The 18747-nt window shown below is 41.1% G+C and overlaps 1 protein-coding gene across 1 annotated transcript in view; it reads right to left on the bottom strand.

The window, feature by feature from the left end:
* Positions 1 to 1116: 1116 nt before the first annotated feature.
* Rhoa (ras homolog family member A) overlaps positions 1117 to 18747 on the bottom strand; it is a 25312-nt gene continuing 7681 nt past the window's right edge. The window contains exons 2-5 of the mRNA XM_031346400.1: positions 16666 to 16740; positions 4985 to 5142; positions 2192 to 2312; positions 1117 to 1388 (exon numbers count right to left, since the gene is read on the bottom strand). Of these exons, the coding sequence (XP_031202260.1) occupies positions 1132 to 1388; positions 2192 to 2312; positions 4985 to 5140 (534 nt within the window). The 5' untranslated portion in view covers positions 5141 to 5142; positions 16666 to 16740 and the 3' untranslated portion in view covers positions 1117 to 1131. The remainder of the gene's footprint in view (positions 1389 to 2191; positions 2313 to 4984; positions 5143 to 16665; positions 16741 to 18747) is intronic.

Raw genomic sequence — 18747 nt, 5'->3', positions numbered from 1 at the left:
TTTTCTTTTCTTTTTTTTTTTTTAAAGATTTACTTATTTTATTTATATGAGTACACTCTAGCTATCTTCAGACACACACCAGAAGAGGGCATCAGTTGCCATTACTGATGGTTGTAAGCCACCATGTGGTTGCCAGGAATTGAACTCAGGACCTCTGGAAAAGCAGTCAGTGCTCTTAACCATTGAGCCATCACTCCAGCTCTATTTTGTTTTAATAAAGAGTGTTTCTCTATGTATCCCTCACTATCCTGGAGCTTCCTTTGTAGACCAGGCTGGCCTAGAACTCAAGAGTACTGGGATTAAAGGCATGTGCTATCACAGTCAGCATGAGTCTTACTTTGCAGAACATTTAAGTTTTTTTTCAACTGTTTTGATTGAGATAGGACTTAGGTCTCTGAGGATAACCACCCAGTGATTCTCCTGCCTTAAGCTCCTAAACAGCTGAGACTACAGGTATGTGCCACCACTCTTGATTTAAAAAAGACTTATACCAACCCATATTTAAAAATTATGCATCTCGATGGGGAGTGGTGGCGCACGCCTTTAGTCCCAGCACTTGGGAGGCAGAGGCAGACAGATTTCTGAGTTCAAGTTCATCCTGGTCTGCAGAGTCAGTTCTAGGACAGCCAGGGCTATACAGAGAAACCCTGTCTCAAAAAACCAAAAAGAATCATGCATCTCAAACTTATAATGAATACCCCAAAACTACTGTGTCTATTAAACCTGCTCCTTTTTGCATGTAGAGAGAAGCATCAGACAAACTCTGGAAGATTAAGTAAGGAATCCACAGGCAGCCTTTTTTGTTATAATGGTGCTGATATATATTATCCATCCATCCATCCATCCATCCATCCATCCATCCATCCATCCATCCACCCACCCACCCTCACTGGTGCTAGGCAAGCAACTGAACTGGATTCCCAGTCCAAGAATAGCTTACTGAGTGCAGTGCAAGGGCAAGGAGCACCAAGTTAGTAATCCCAAGAGTACTCCTGTATCTAGCTCTACAAGGGACTAGACCTATGAATGGCAACAGTGCCTGTCCTTGACACTGAATTTCTTTTTTTTTCTTTTTTTTATATTTTTATTTTTTTTCTGAATTTCTTTGTGTTAAACACTTTATATCCTCCTTTACAGGAGAAGCCCCAACATCAGAACACCTGAGATTTCAGGACAGCCAAGGCTGTCTAAAATTATGTGTATGTGTGTGTATCTATGTGAAACAGAACTCTTGCTCTTCTTGCCCCCACCACATACCTGCTTCATTTTGGCTAACTCCCGTCTTGTGTGCTCATCATTCCGAAGATCCTTCTTGTTCCCAACCAGGATGATGGGCACATTTGGACAGAAATGCTTGACTTCTGGAGTCCATTTTTCTGGGATGTTTTCTGAAAGAAAAAATGCACAGACTCGAGGATACATTCTAATCCCACTTTGAAGGACGAAAGGCATTTCTTTTTCCACTGTTATCTCAAAAAGCACAGTGGAGACAAGCAGAATAGCTCAGCAGATAAAGATGCTTGAGTTTGAGCACTGGGACCCATGTGGTAGAGGAGAGAGCTGTCTCTTGCTTGGTGTCTTCTGAGCTTCATATGTACCATGCCATGTGCAGAGAGGCAGGAAGATCTATAATTTTGAGGCCAGCCTGGTTAACAGAGCAAGTTCAGCCAAGCAGTGGTGGCACACGCCTTTAGTCCCAGCACTTGGGAGGCAGAGGCAGGTGGATTTCTGAGTTCGAGGCCAGCCTGGTGTACAGAGTGAGTTCTAGGACAGCCAGGGCTACTCAGAGAAACCCTGTCTCAAAAAACCAAAAAAAAACCAAAAAAAAAAAAAAAAAAAAAAAACAAAAAAAAAAAAAAAAAAAAAAAAGTTGGCTTCAAAGTCAACAGAGATCCACCTGCTTCCTTCTGCCTCCCATGAACAGGGACTAAGAGAGTGAGCCATCATTCCCAGCTCTTTTTGTTTCTGAGAGTCTTGTTACACAGTTGAAGCTAGTCTGGCTTCCACACTACACTACCTCTGCCTCCCAGTGCTGGGATTATAGGTGTGGACCAGCACAGCCCAGCAGGACCCATTTCTGAAAGAATGTCAGAATATCTGCATTTGAACCACTTGATACCCAGAAAGGATCCAAGATACTGGATGTTTTCCATCTGAATAATGACAAGCAGCCAGCCCGCAGGCTACTCACCTAAACTATCAGGGCTGTCAATGGAGAAGCACATCAGTATAACATCAGTGTCTGGATAGGAGAGAGGCCTCAGGCGGTCATAATCTTCCTGCCCAGCTGTGTCCCATAAAGCCAACTCTACCTATGACAGGAAAAACAACCACAGAAGTACAATGTTAATATGACACATGTGCTACAGTACACCTGTGGACTAACAGTCAAACTGCATATCAGATATTTATATTGCAATTCTTGAATAAAAGCAAAATCACAGATACTAAGTAGCAATGAAAATGGGTTGCACCATTAGGAAGGGTGAGAACCACTATTTTATATGGAGTTGGAAGGACAAATAAGGTTAACTATATATATAATAATTTAAAAAAAAATGGAAATCATTTAATGAAAGTATTTATTAGATTAACATATTGTAAGAAAAAAAGACTACCCAAGAAAGAAAATCAAACTTTGACTAACAGACTAAGTAACTTTTCTCCTTTGGTGCCTCCTGAATTGCTCTGAGGTAAACAGTACCTGTGGATACCCATTTTCAGATCAAACGCCCTTATTTCAGAGATCTCTTCTTCTTCTTCTTTTTTTTTTTTTTTTGGTTTTTCAAGATAGGGTTTCTCTGCATAGCCCTGGCTGGAGCTTACTCTGTAGAGCAGGCTGGGCTCAAACTCAGAAATCTGCCTGCCTCTGCTTCCCACGTGTTGGGATTAAAGTCATGCGCTACCACTGCCCAGCTCAGAAATCTCTTCTTAAATGAAGGACTCTCCTATCTTTTCTGGTTAAGTTATGTTCAAGAATAACAGCACAGGAAAGATAACTATGGATTATTACTCAAAGATTTTAGTAAACATGCTATTTATTTTTCTTTTTTAGACAAGGCTGCAGGAAAATTAGGTTGTCCCCAAATTCATGATGACTCTGTAGGTATGTGCTTCCCATGTCTAGTTTTTATGAAAGGCTAGAAGAGGATATAGGGCCTCATGCAGGCTCTGGTAAAAACTCTACCAACTGTGCTACATTCTCAGTCTCATCAATAAATTTCCTGTAGACAAGATCCTGGTTTATCTAAGATATTCAGGCTCAGAAAATATGTCCAAGAGAAAATACTGTTGGCTTTCAAAACTTAGGAAATTATAGTTATAGATATGCTAATCTCAGACAAGAAGGCAACATGGCAACAGTCAAAGGTCAAAAGGACCACAGCAAATTTCCACCCATGGTCTATATGTGACATCCGTAAAACTCAGTCCCTATCAGGTCCACAGAAACACTTAGATCTGAGCATCTATGCAAAGACTGAGACTCAAGTGGCAAGACACTGCAAAGGTAGGTCACCTTCAAAGAATACACAAGTTCCCAATGTTCCCAGCCCAGCACTGCAGACTAAAAATAGGCTACATAACCAGTCCAGTGTGTGTTTGTGTGTGTACACACTAAGTCTGAGATATTTCACGAAGTTGTCAGGCTCACCTTGAACTTGTGATCTCTCTGCTCCAACTTTCTAAGTCGCTATAACTACAGGCCTATATCACCACACCAATATTCTTTCATTCCCCGAGGCAGGGTTTACTATGCAGCCTACTTTAGCCTCTGCCTGCCAAGTGCTGGGATTATGTGTGTATGCTAGTATGCCATGTGCTAGCCTGGCATATCTTTATATTTTATTTTACTGTAATAAGACCTCACGTACTCCAGGCTGGCCTTAAACTTGTTATGTAGCTGAGAAGCTAAAAGTAGCTTAAATTTCTGATTTCCTGTCTCCAGCTGCCATTACCAGGACTAGAAACATGTGATACCACCTCTGATTTATATGGTGGAGGCTAAATAGCAGTGTTCACTCTTCCAATTGAGTTATATCCTGAGATATATATTTACTCACCTTTATACATATTTATTTGTTTGTTGGTTTATTTAACGGATAATCTTACTCTCTAGCTCAGGCTGATCTGGAACTTAAAAAAAATATTTATTTCTTTTTTATTCATTTATTTATTTATTTATTTTGTTTTTTTTCTAGACAGGGTTTCTCTGTGTAGCCTTGGTTGTCCTGGAACTCACTCTGTAGACCAGGCTGGCCTCGAACTCAAAAATATCTATTTTTATATTATGTGTATGAATGTTTTGTCTGTCTGTATCATCTATATCATCTATATGCCCGATGACCATAGGTAATCAATCATAGATGTTAGATACCCTGGACAGGAGTTTCAGACAGATACTAGCTACTATGTAGGAACTGAACTCAGGTTCTCTGAAAGAGAATTTCTTAACTTTAAGTCATCTCCCAGCCCACCTCACCTCCCCACCGCAATCTGGAAGTTATACTGCAGGAGTTCAGACATGAATTACCATGCCCAGCTTGTATTCCCTACATTATTTGTATTCTTGACCCAAAAAGGTGCTCTATAATGAGAAACTCTGGAGTGCAGAACAGTTAGTCTAACCCACTATACTAGCTGGGCACTATTACACATACTTGTAATTACTATGTAGTAAGCTGTGGAAGGAAAATTCTGAGTATATAAGACCCTGATTCAAAAATAAACAAGATAGAGCCCAGAAAAATCAAAGGTTTAAAGCCAGCCTTGGTTCAACAGTGATATAAAAATCAGCTTGAGTTGTCGCAACATCCAAGTACCAACTGATCAACGAATTAGTCCAAATCATCCCCCACAAAAGGTGGTAGAAGGAAAATGGATTTCTGTTTCTAACATTTTTGTCACACTGTATACTAAAAAGTCTAATTAATTTAAACAGTACCTAACACACAAGGGCATCAACTCTTATGAAACCTGAACTCACCTGCTTCCCATCTACTTCAATATCTGCCACATAGTTTTCAAACACTGTGGGCACGTAAACCTCTGGGAACTGGTCCTTGCTGAAGACGATGAGCAAGCATGTCTTCCCACAGGCTCCATCACCAACAATCACCAGCTTCTTCCTGATGGCAGCCATCCCTTAAAAATAAACAAAAGGCATTATTTAAAATGCGCAGAATCCATCAGCAGCCTCACAGGAGGACACATTTTAGTGGCCACAGGGTAGAAAGGAGGCACACTATTGGTGTTTTCAAATTAAAAATTCTAGAACAATGTTCTATTTGGCATCCAAAACTAAACACCAAAAGCTATATTTAATGGTAAAGGATTAAAAGCCATTAGGTGGGGACTGGAGAGATGGCTCTGCAGTTAAGAACACTGACTGCTCTTTCGAAGATCATGAGTTCAAATCCCAGCAACCACATGGTGGCTCACAACCATCCATAAAGAGATCTGACACCCTCTTCTGGTGTGTCTGAAGACAGCCACAGTGTACTTACATATAATAATAAATCTTTTTTAAGAAATCCACTAGGAGCCAGAGACAGGTGGATTTCTGAGTTCGAGGCCAGACTGGTCTACAGTATGAGTTCCAGGCTAGCCAGGGCTATAATAAGAGCCTGGCATGATTGCTTATGTCCATATTTTTAGTACTCAGGGGCTGAGGCAGTTTGATTGCTGCGAATGGGGACTGGGCTGCAGCATGAAACAAAACACACACAATGATCAGAGTGAATAATGTAATACTGTGGGATACCGGTTGAGCATGGCAGCAGGCAGATCTACGGGAGTTTGAGGCCAGTCTCATGTGCACAGTAAGTTCTAGACCAGTCAAGAGCTACAGAGTGAGACTCAAAAAAAAAAACCAAACCAAAACAAACCAACCAATAAATCAGTCAAGAGGCTGGCTTAGTAGTAAAGGGCTTGCTACTTAGGCTAAAGATCTGAATTCAGGGCCAGGTGGTGGTGATGCATGCCTTTAATCCCAACACTTGGGAGACAGAGGGAGGCAGATTTCTGAGTTCAAAGCCAGCCTGGTCTACTGAGTGAGTTCCAGGACAGCCAGGGCTACACAGAGAAACCCTGTCTGGAAAAATCAAAAAAAAAAAAAAAAAAAAAAAAAAGAAGGGTAGAAGCAGGCAGATCTGCGAGTTTCAGGCCAGCGTGGTCTATACAAAGTTCTAACCCACCTAGGGCGGCATAGTAAGACCCAGTCTCAAAGCAAACAATAAAATTAAAAAAATAAAAAATTTGAGCAGCATGATGACTTAAAGCAAAAAGGTGTTTGCTGCTGGGCTGGAGAGAAGGCACAGTGGTATAAGCATTGACTGTTCTTTCAAAATCCTTGGGTTTAATTCTGAGCACTCACATAAGTTCCAGGAATCTGATACCATTTTCTGGAAAATGGTACTGCTGCCAAGCAAGATGACACAAGTTCAACACCCAGGGCCCACTTGGTAGAAGGACAAACTGGTGAATTCCTAAACACTGCCCCCCAACGTCCCTACTCCCACAAAAGAGGTAGAGATGGAGGGATCTCTATACAACCAGTGTTGGTCTAAGCAGCAACTTCCTGGGTGGCCAAAGATACATATAGTGAGACTGTTTCAAAACAAACAAAAAAATATACAGAAGTGCACATGCCTTTAAAACACACAAGACACAAGTGGCCAGATAAGGCATTACTTTGACAAACAGTATAGTCTTGTCTTGCTGTAAGTGGTTAAGACAGCAGACATAAAGGAACTACCAAGTGCAGGAAACGGAAAGAAGGGTAGCAGCCCACTTTGTATGAAAGGAAAACAAGACTTTGGATTGTGTGTCTTTTTCAGTGTATTAGCTCACTTCTGTTCTTGGGAATGCCTTTTTTTCTTAATAAATTGTCTATTTCTCTTACCTTAAGTTCTTCTGAGCAGATATGAAGGTGAATGACATTGCTCAGGGAGTAAAAGAGCTTGAGATGCAAGCCTAATGACTGACCTGAGCACCTTCCCTAACACCAATGATGGAAGGAAAGAAGATTCCTGAAAGTTGTTTCAGGACACAAACACCTACACTTATTTGCTCCCTATGGCTGGGTATTCTCAATGCTAAATGTCTAGCATTTAGGATCTTCCAAGTCTCCCACATTCGGGACAATCACATCAAGTGGATCTCTGTATGTTTGAGACTATCCTGGTCTACAGAATGAGTTCCAGGACAGCTAGGACTACATAGAGATCCTGTCTCAAAAAGGCAAAAAAGAAAAGAAAAAAAGTAAAGTAAAACCTGTATAGGGCTTTGCATGGTACTCTATCAGCTGAGTTACATATCCCTGGTTCTCAAAAAAGCAAGTAGCAGTTGACAGTGATGCTGGGAAAGGAAATAGATTTGTACTAGAAAGACATGCTCCACTGTTCTAAAAACACTAAGCAATCTTAGAACTGCTAAGCAGGAGTCACCCTTGAAATCAAGAGTCATTAGGCCACAATGAGAGCAGTTAATGTACTTTTTATAGCACAAAGCTGCAGGCACAGAGCACATGAAGCACTGTCTATAACCATATTTGATAAATGTAAGGCAAAATGATAAATATATACAGCCATGTGAGAGAGAGAGAGAGAGAGAGAGAGAGAGAGAGAGAGAGAAGTGGGGGGAGAGAAACTGGGGAATAGCTTACTTTGCACTGTTCTTAAATACCAACTATTAGCCTGGCAGTGGTGGCACACGCCTTTAATCCCAACACTTGGGAGGCAGAGGCAGGCGGATTTCTAAGTTCAAGGCCAGCCTGGTCTATGGAGTGAGTTCCAGAATAGCCAGGGCGATACAGAGAAAACCTGTCTTGAAAACCAAAAAAAAAAAAAAAAAAAAAAAATCAAAACCTACTGATGTCATTTCCAATATCCTCAATTCTTTGATCAACCGCTCTGTCCCAAAGCTAATTGCCTTAAATAAGTCTAATTTCTGATCCCCCTGCTGTTGCCATTAGTACTAAATTACTGGTACACAGTCTTCATGTGGAAAAAGCACACTAAACAATGTCTTTTTTTTGTTTTGTTTTGATTTTTTAGTTTTTTTCGAGACAGGGATTAAAGGCATGCATCACCACTGCCCGTCCCACAATGTCTTTTATTTATTTTATGTATATAATGAGTACACGGTCACTGTCTTCAAACACACCAGAAGAGGGCATCAGATCCCATTACAGATGGTTGTGAGCCACCATGTAGTTGCTGGGAATTGAACTCAGGACCTCTCCAGCCCACACAATGTCTTTATAAAGAGTAGATTGTGCACTGTTCATTATCACAGCACTCTGCAGTACCAAGAAACCCAGGCCCAAGGTGTACGCACAGACCACGAGTGACATGAGACTCAGGATTTCAGAAGGCATCTAACTGGGGGTTTCTTGCCAGCAGAAGCATGTCCAAGGATTGATGCAGACTGGAGCTTATGGAGTGAAGACTCGAAGCTGTACCACAGACTTTAGGAGTATACTGCTGTTTTAACTCCATGTAGCCTCCCTAGGTATGTTTTTAGTTTTTGTTTTGTTTTTTATTTATTTATTTTTGAGATGGGTCTCTCTCTATGGTCCTGACTATCCTGGAACTTAATATGTAGCCCAGGCTGGCCTTGAACTCACAGAGATTCTCTTGCTTCTGTCTCTCAAGTGCTGGGATTTATGTTCTATTGTACTTAGCCCTTCTTCATGTGTGGGAGTGTGTGTGTATCATGTACTTGGTTTATTTTTTTCAAGATAGGTCTTACTATATAGCTCAGGCTATCCTCAAACTACTATTGACTAGGTTGGCCACAAATTCAAATCCAATTGCCTCTGCCTCCCTAGAGCGCTGGAATTAAAAGCAAATGTCATCACAACCCATCTGTCTCTTGCTACCCTGACACAAACTAGAGTTACCGGGAAGAAGGACCCTCAATTGAAGAATTGCATCCATCAGATTATGTTGTATGCAAATCCATGGGGACATTTTCTAAATGATCAATGTGAGAGGGCCCAGCCCACTGTCATCACTGCTACCCCTGGCCATGTCCAGACTGTACAAGAAAGCAGGCTGACCAAGCCAATGGGGAGTAAGCACTCTTCCCTCCATAGACTTTCTCTTGCTTCAGTTCCTGCCTCTAGCTCCTGCCATGGCTTCTCTTGATGATGTATATCTATATATGGCCTGTAAGCTGAAATAAAACTCTTTCCTCTCCAAGTTACTTTTGGTCATGATGTTTACCATAGCAACAGAAAGCAAACACCAGTCTAACCAACACTTGGGTCACACTGGTCACTCCCTACAAGGAAATTAAAACAAGATTAACTATATTCAAGCCAAAACCTCAATTCCACTGCCTCTAACATGTTATCCCAGCATTTGAAGAGTAAAGGCATGAGGTTTGGACGTTCAAGGCTAGCTTGGGCTACACAGTAATAGGCTCCAGGCCAGCCTATTAGACCGTTATTTCAAAAACAACAATCAAAGGAGATGAAGAGATGGCTCAGTAGTTAAGAGCACTTTTTCTTGTAGAGGACCAGGATTCAGTTCCAAGTACCACATGATGGCTCACAACCATCTATAATGGAGTCTGATGCCCTCTTCTGGCAGGCAAACATACATCCAGAGAGAACATTTATACATAAAACACATAAATTTTAAAAAATGTTTTGAGATAAAGTAGGCAAGGTGGTGAGTGCCTTTTCTTCCAGCACTTAGGAGGCAGAGACAGGACGATTTCTGTGAGTTTGTCAGCCTGGTCTACATAGGACATGGCTATGTTCTAGGACAGCCAGGGCTATGGAGACAAACACTATCTCCAAAAATTAAAATTTAATTCTTTCCAAACAAGACTTATAAGTGGGTAGAAAGTATTTGTCAATCACTTTATTAAAATGTCTGTAGTCTTTACAGTCAAGTATAAAACAAGAGGAAAAGTTGTACCAGAAGACAGCTACAGTGTACTCATACACATAAAATAAATAATTCTAAAAAAAGGGGGGGACTATGCCCTTAAAAAATTCTTGAAAGCAGGCTTTTACCATAATGAAGTTCATTATAAAAGACTAAACACACTTGTTATTAACAGCTAAGCACTAAAGGCTGCAAATAATTTTTCATAAATTAGAAGAGAATTATAGTTACTCAAATAAGGTATTTTTTTTTCTTTTGGTTTTTCGAGACAGGATTTCTCTGTGTAGCCCTGGCTGTCCTGGAACTCAGAAATCCGCCTGCCTCTGCCTCCCAAGTGCTGGGATTAAAGGCATGCGCCACCACCACCCAGCCAAGGTATTTTTCTTAAAAGGAAACTTAGACAAGCAAGTCATTTTCCCTATAGCACTTCTTTCTTGCATTGTAGGAAGCATTCCTACGCAAAAGAGAAAGAGGCTGGAAATCATGTTACTGTTCCTACAGCTGATCTTGTCATAATCATGATAATTTACTTTACCTGGATGAAGATGAAATCATATTCACTCTAATACAAATCCTAGTCACAGATCTGGACTAGATCAGTCAACACATTCTAGAAAGAGGTCCAGGTGGACTCTGCTCCACTGTCACCATCCAAAGCAATACATTACTCTACTGACCAAACATTTCATTTGGATTTCAAATTCTGAGATGTTTTCCACAAGAACACACACACCTACCACATGACTGTTCAATAAAGCTAAACATCAGTTGCATAAACAGGTTAAGTTGTATATAGATAAGACACAATTACTAGAAACTGATTTCAGTTATAAAAACATAGATAGCAGGAGACTAGAATGTCAGTCATTTGCAACGCTGGTTAATCAGTTCCACTAGATGAGAGTAAATTCCTACTTTCTCCCTTACTTCAGTGCTTTCAGTACCAGTTTCCTTTGTCAGATGATGGTAACAGAAATACTACATAGACAGCCAGTGAGACGGTTCAAGGGAGTAAAGGCTGTCACTGACTCTCCCACCTCTACCCCCACCCACACTGGCATATATGACACCTGGCTCTTCTACAACCTGTATTACTAAGCTGGATAATTTTGAGAGTTTTTAGAGACTACATAGATCATATTCTCTCTCTCTCTCTCTCTCTCTCTCTCTCTCTCTTTCTCTCTCTCTCCTCTCCTCTCTTTTTGGTTTTTCTTTTTCTTTCTTTTTTTTAAAGACTTATTTATTATTATATATAAGTACACTACAGCTGACTTCAGACACACCAGCAAAGAGAGGGCGTCAGATCTTGCTAAGCCATCTCGCTAAGCCATCTCGCTAAGCCATCTCGCCAGCCCCTCTTTTTGGTTTTTCAAGAGAGGGTTTCTTTGTGTAATAGCCCCAGCTGTCCTGGAACTTGCTTATGTAGGCCAGGCTGGCCTCAATCTCAAAGAAATCAGCCTGTCTCTGCCTCCAGTGTTCTGGGATTGGTACTTTCTAACACTGACAGTGGGTATCTATTTCTTCAATAATTCTTAGCTTACTTTTGACATACCAGAAGCTAACAAAGACATCTGAGGCGATGTTACTAGTTAGTAATGAGTGCATTAAAGACATTAGCCAAGCATTAATTATCAGGAGACACAAAACAGTCCTCCAGCCAAGAAGCAGAAGTGGAAACAATCTGAATTACTATGCCTCTGCAGGATCAAGATGTTTGTAATATTTTAGAAAGATAATGAATAAATTTCTATGTAGATAAAATAACCACAGCTTTAAAAATGACTAATTCAGCATACTTAAGATAATTATAATTTTACCTCATGCATCTTCAAAAGGCTAATTATGCAGAAGAAACAGTGATGATTACAGCAAGCTTTCTACCATTTCTAGACCCTTGGGACACTAAATGCAAAATAACCTCATTTTGTCAAGGGCTTGGTGCTGGGTTGGGGTGTAGTTCAGCAGCAGAGCTCTCCTCTGGCATATGTACAACACTTTGGGTTTGAACCTTAGAATTTCAAAAATATGAAAGGAATCCTTTAATATAGAGGATATAACATTTAAAGTTGAGGTTATACCATTTATTCTATTGACATTATTTTAAGTATATAATTCTGAGACTTTATCTCAAACATTTATGCTGAAATCTACACATCTTGGGTTTTTCTCTAAATTGAAAATATTTATGATGCTGATGACTATTAGAAAAGCAAGAGCAGTGGGCTGAAGAGATGGCTCAGTGGTTAAGAGCACCAACTGCTCTTCCAGGTCCTGAGTTCAATTCCCAGCAACCACATGGTGACTCACAACCATCTGTAATGGGATCTAATGCCATCTTCTAGAGTGTCTGAAGACAGCAACAGTGTGCTCATATACATAAAATAAAATCTTTTTTTTGTTTTTGGGTTTTCGAGACAGGGTTTCTCTGTATAGCCCTGGCTGTCCTAGAACTCACTCTGTAGACCAGGCTGGCCTCAAACTCAGAAATCCTCCTGCCTCTGCCTCTCAAGTGCTGGGATTAAAGGTGTGCACCACCACCGCCCGGCCAAAATAAAATCTTAAAAAAAGAAAAAGAAAAAGAAAAGAAAAGCAAAAGCTTCCTAAGCCTTCTAGAAATTAAGCCTAAAATTTAACAAATAAAAATCATGTGACTCAGCCAGGTATGGTGGGGCATACCTTTGATCCCAGCACTCAGGAGGCACAGGCAGACAGATCTCTATGAGTTTGAGGTCAACCTGATCTACAGAGTCCCAGGACAGCCAGGGCTACACAGAAAGACCTGGGTCTCAGAAGGAAAAAAAAGGGGGGCCTGGTATATATAAATACTTCTTTCAAACCTGGGTTTTATTAAGTGTTAATTTCTCTTAAAGATTTACTAATTTTTATTTTATGTTTGGGTGGTTTACCTGCACATGTCTGTATAACGCTTTGCATGTCTGGTGCCCACACAGGCCAGAAGAGGGCACTGGAACCCTAAGTCTGGAGTTAATAAAGAAGGCTGGTCCCTAAAAACCGAATCTGGTCCCTCTAGAACAGCAGTTCTCAACTGTGTCATGACCAGCTGTAGGCGTGGGTGGAGTTTCGCTGGATATAGAGGACATAACATTATATATATACTGGGATTGCATATCAAATATCCTGCGTATCAGATATTTACATTACAATCATTAACAATAGCAAAATTAGTCAGCTCATCTAACTCCTCCACTAAGAGGATGGAGCACCAGGCAAAAGGTACTCAGTTTGAATCCCAGCAACCACTGGAGTTTCATACCCGCCTTCAGGTAGGTGAATTCAGCTGCTGGGCTACTCTTCAGTTCTACTTACTTCTGCCTCCCAGGTGCAGGGATTAGAGGATTGCACAACTGCACTAAGCAAAATAAACATTTCTTTACATAATTTTTGCACATTTCTGACCCATAAATAAAATTTTAAAACTCTATTGTATCACAGTTGGCCATACAATGATTGCTTGCTTCTAAAACTTCTCAGTGGGTAAGAGTGCTTGCATTGCCATGAAAAAAATCTAGGCATGACTGTGCCAGCCTGTAGCAAGGGGTGAGGGAGCACTTCCACCAGCCAGCCTAGCCAACACTGAGCTTTTGGTTTAGTCAAAGACTTAAGGCAGAGTGTGGAGGAAGGCATCCTTTGGGCTCATCTACCCGAACACCCAAGTGCATGCACCACACACAGACACACTTAGATGTGCTTGGTTTATCTGAGCACTACCTGTTATGTACTTGTCCTATAATGGCAACTATGGCAGATAATGCTTTTGTTATTGTTTTGTTTTTGCTTTTCAAGACAAGGTTTCTTTGTGTAGTCTTGGCTGTGTAGAACTAGCTCAGCCTGGTCTACTGAGTGAGTTCCAGGACAGCCAGAGCTATACAGAGAAACCCTGTCTCGAAAAACAACAACAAAAAAAAAGAACTAGTTCTGTAGACCATGCTGGCCAGGAACTCACAAAGATCTGCCTGCCTCTGCCTCCAAGTTGCTGGGATTAAAGCACATGCCACCATCAAATGACAACAGATAATGGTTCTAGGCCAGCCTGAGTTACTTAAGACCCAAGTGGAAGACAAGAAATCTTGCAAAAGTCAGAATGAAAAAGTAACAACAATGTTGGTAAACAGCTCAGTAGTGCCAGCCACCAGGCCGGAGTTTGACCAGGAGAACCTGTGTGGTGGATGGAGGAAATTAACTCCCACAAGTTTTCGTCTGTGAGTTCCTGGATAGCCAGAGTTACACAGAGAGATTGTTTCTTAAAAATTAAAAAAAAAAAAAAAAAAAAAAAAAAAAAAAAAAGATTGCCATGTGGGTATGACACACATCTTTACTCCCAGCACTCAGGAGGCAGAGGCAGACAGTTTGAGGCCAGCCTGGTTTACAAAGTGAGTTCCAGGACAGCCAAGACTACAGAGAAACCCTGTCTCAAAAAACAAAATCAAAGAAGAAAAAAAAGGAAAGGAGTGGATAAACAAGAAACAAAAGACTAAGATGAAAAAGACCTATTTTTAGGGACCATAAGACGGCTCAGCTGGTAAGAGAACCAGAGCTTGAAGTTTCTTTTTTTTTTTTTTTTAAAGATTTATTTTATTTATTTTATGTGTATGAGTACATTGTAGCTGTAAAGATGACCTTGAACCACCATGTGTGTGGCTGCTGGGAACTGGACTCAGGACCTCTGCTGGCCCCACTCGCTCTGGCGTAATTCACTGTTAGCTGTCTTCAGACACACCAGAAGAGGGCTTCCAATTTCATTATGGGTATTTGTGAGCCACCATGTGGTTGCTGGGATCTGAACTCAGGACCTTTGGAAAAGCAGTCAGTTCAGTGCTCTTAACCGCTGAGCCATCTCGCCAGCCCCAGAGTTTGAAGTTTCAACACCCAGATGAAAAAGCAAGACGTGACAGCACGTGCCTGTCATCAGCTGAAGGATTACAGGAGAATCCCAGGTGTTTGCTGGCCAACCACTGAAGCCAAATGGAAAGACAGGGCCAATGTGGAGGCACAGCAGAGGCAGGCAGGTCTCTGTAAAATTGGAAGCTAGCCTTGTGAGTTCTAGGTCAGCCAGAGCTACTGAGACCCTGCCTTAAAGAAGAAAGAAAAAAAAAGAAAAGGAAAGGAAAGGAGAAGAAAAGAAAAGGGGCTGGAGAGAGAGGGCTCAGTGGTTAAAAGCACTGACTGCTCTTCCAGAAGTCATGAGTTCAATTCCCAGCAACCAAATGGTGGCTCACAACCATCTGTAATGAGATATAATGCCCTCTTCTGGTGTGTCTGAAGATAGCTACAGTGTACTTATATATAATAAATCTTTTAAAAAGAAAAAGAGACTGGTGAGATGGCTCAGCGGGTAAGAGCACCGACTGCTCTTCCAAAGGTCCCGAGTTCAAATCCCAGCAACCACATGGTGGCTCACAACCATCCTTAATGAGATCTGATGCCCTCTTCTGGTGTGTCTGAAGACAGCTACAGTGTACTTATGTATGGAGTGAGCAGGGTTGACAGGAACGAGCAGAGGTCCTAAAAGGCAATTCCCAACAACCAGATGTAGGCTCACAACTATCTGTACAGCTACAGTGTGTACTCATATACATAAAATAAATAAACCTTAAAAAAAAAAAAAAAAAGACAGCCTCTGTTTTCCTGGCGTACCCACAAACTATCTTACACCCCTCTTACCATAACAAAAAATTCAAAATTAACCAAAACCAGGAACAGGATATACTTACTGCCAGGCGGTGGTGGCGCACACCTTTAATCCCAGCATTTGGGAGGCAGAGGCAGGTAGATCTCTGAGTTCGAGGCCAACCTGGTCTACAGAGTGAGTTCCAGAACAGCCAGGACTACACAGAGAAACCCTGTCTCGAACCCGCCCCCCCCAAAAAGATACATTTACTGCTGGGTAGCCAAAGTAGAAAGATCATGAGTTCAGGATCAGCCTAACCTACATAAGATCCTATATTTAAAAAAAAAAAAAAAGGAAGGAAGGAAGGAAGAGAGAAAGGGAGGGAGGGAAGGAAGGTGAGACAAGAGAGGGGCATCAAGCACCAGGGCCAGTGAGGAGTCTGTGGGTTAAGATTGCCGCTGGACAGTGGCAGTGCTCGCCTTTAATCCCAGTGCTTGGGAAGCAGAGGCAGGCGGATTTCTTGAAAATAATAAAAATAAAATAAAAAAAAAAATGTCTCCTATCAAGGCTGACTACCCTATTTAGGTCCCAGAACCCACATGATGGAAGGAGAGGACCAACTCGTCCATGCTGTCCTCTGACTACCACATTCCTCCCCAAAACACACATCAACAAATGTAAAAGAGGGCTGGAGAGATGGCTCAGTGGTTAAGGGCACTGACTTCCAGAGGTCCTGAGTTCAATTTCCAGCAACCACATGGTGGCTCACAACCATCTGTAATGCCCTCTTCTGGTGTGTCTGAAGAAAGCAATGCTGGTGTACTCACATGCATAAAATAAATAAAATCTTTAAAAAAAATGTAAAAGAAAACGAAGCTGGCAAGATGGCTCATCAGATAAAGATCCTTGCTGCCGAGCCTGATGGTACCCAGGTGATAGAACTGATTTGCACAGCTGTCCTCTAATCTCCACAAGCAGGTGCACACACATACACACACAAAACAAGTAACAGGAAAAATTCAAAGACTTTCAAGATCAGAAAACAAGAGAATCACTTAACTGTTTCCATAGATTTAGTATTAATAATCTCTCAATATGAGGAAAAGGAAATGCAGGAAGAAATACTTATTTACACACCTTATGAAGATGCTGAAGACACACAGCTTCTGGGATGCAGTTGTACAAAGTACCTGGAACTTTTCAGATGCAAGGCTATAAGAAATAAGAGATACATGTTCATTTTATTAGGATAAAGACAGAATGTAAATATCAATCCAGACAGGAAAATGTACAGCACAATTTAATTGCATTTGAAGTGGTGGTGCACACCTTTAATCCCAGCACTTGGGAGGCAGAGGCAGGCAGATTTTTGAGTTTAAGGCCAGCCTGGTCTACAGAGTGAGTTCCAGGACAGCCAGAGCTACACTCAAAAAAACAAAACAAAACAAAACAAAACAAAACAAACAAACAAAAGAAATACTCCTTTATTACATCCTTAACGTGAGATTCTTTGCCATAATCCTTAACCGCTACACAACTACAACCTATCTTTCAACACTTTATGGCACTAACCAGTCAATCTTCCTAAAGCTTCAATCCTTTAATACAGTTCCTCATGCTGTGGTGACCCCAAGCATTAAATTACTTTTGTTGCTACTTTATAACTTTCATAACTGTACTCTTATTACTGTCATGAATCATAATGTAAATATTTTGAGACAAGTTTGCCAAAGAGGCCGTGACCCACAGGTTGAGAACTGCTGCTTTATAGGTTGTGTTCACTCCCCTGCCACACACACCCCCACACACAATTTTGCAGAAATCTACCTATTCCATCAATTTGGGTTTTTATCACTGTTGTTATCAACCTAGAGTTGATTTGGTGCTCAACACCAAACCACTTCCACCACACACAGAGACGCATCACAAGTAGACGTACAAAGATTGCCTTGGTAGCTTCATGAATTCCCAATGAAGGAGTCTTTAGTGTCTCTTGCAAAACAGTATTAAAGTCATCACACCTTTAGGAACAACACTTTCCTTGGCTGTGGTGGTGAGATGAAGCTAAATATTGAACACACTGGAGCTTCTGCTCAACTTAGTGGTATCAAGGTAAAAACTATTAATATTAGAAAAATTTATCATTTATACCATCCATGAACTTCTGTAAAAAAATAACTTTTAGCCAGGCATGGTGGCATACACTTTTAATCCCAGCAGAGGTGGGAGGATCTCTGTGAATTTGAGGTCAGCCTGGTCTACAGAGTGAATTCCTGGACCACCAGGGCTACACAGAGAAACCCTGTCTTGAAACCTTCTCACAAAAAAATAATGTATTTATATGTATCTGCATATATATATGACTACAATAATATACATGTATATAAATATATACACACTTGCCTGGCACAGTGGCATACATCTATAATCTCAGACTCAGGAGGCAGAGGGAGGTAGATCTCGAATTCCAGGCTAGCTTGGTCTACATTGTGAATTCCAGGTCAACTGGATCTACAGAGAACCTATCTCAAAACAACAATAACGCCAGGCGGTGGTGGTGCACGACTTTAATCCTAGTACTTGGGAGGCACAGGCAGGCTGATTTTTGAGTTCAAGGCCAGCCTGGTCTACAGGGAAACCTAGTCTCAAAAAAAAAAAGGAAAGAAAGAAAGAAAGAAAGAAAGAAAAAAAGAGAGAAAGGAAGAAAGAAAGAAAAGAGAACTCTCCCCAACAACAAAACAGATCCACATCACTCCTCCCCCTCCACTGCAAATACATAAATACAACCACTCTGCAATGAACAACCAATAACGGAGAGACCATTCTTCTGAGCAGCCATTACTGATCAGCCTGTAGTTTTGTCTAGGAGTGTGACCCCCCATACAAATTCCCCCTCCACACCAGCATGTCCATTGATGATGTCATGGCTTTCTTCACAAAATAAAAGTGTACATAATCTTACTTTTGAAATATAAAAAATGCTGTCCTCTAAAAGTAAGACATGAATTCTTCATACAAATTTCTCCAATTAAGAAAAAACTTGGGCTGGTGAGATGGCTCAGTGGTTAAGAGCACTGACTGCTCTTCCAAAGGTCGTGAGTTCAAAATCCCAGCAACCACATGGTGGCTCACAACCATCTGTAATGAGATCTGACGCGCTCTTCTGGTGTGTCTGAAGACAGCTACATTGTACTTACATATAACAATAAATAAATCTTA

Source organism: Mastomys coucha, unplaced genomic scaffold, assembly GCF_008632895.1.
Source record: "Mastomys coucha isolate ucsf_1 unplaced genomic scaffold, UCSF_Mcou_1 pScaffold23, whole genome shotgun sequence".
Classification (NCBI taxonomy): Eukaryota; Metazoa; Chordata; class Mammalia; order Rodentia; family Muridae; genus Mastomys; species Mastomys coucha.
This window is presented reverse-complemented; position numbering and strand designations above follow the sequence as displayed.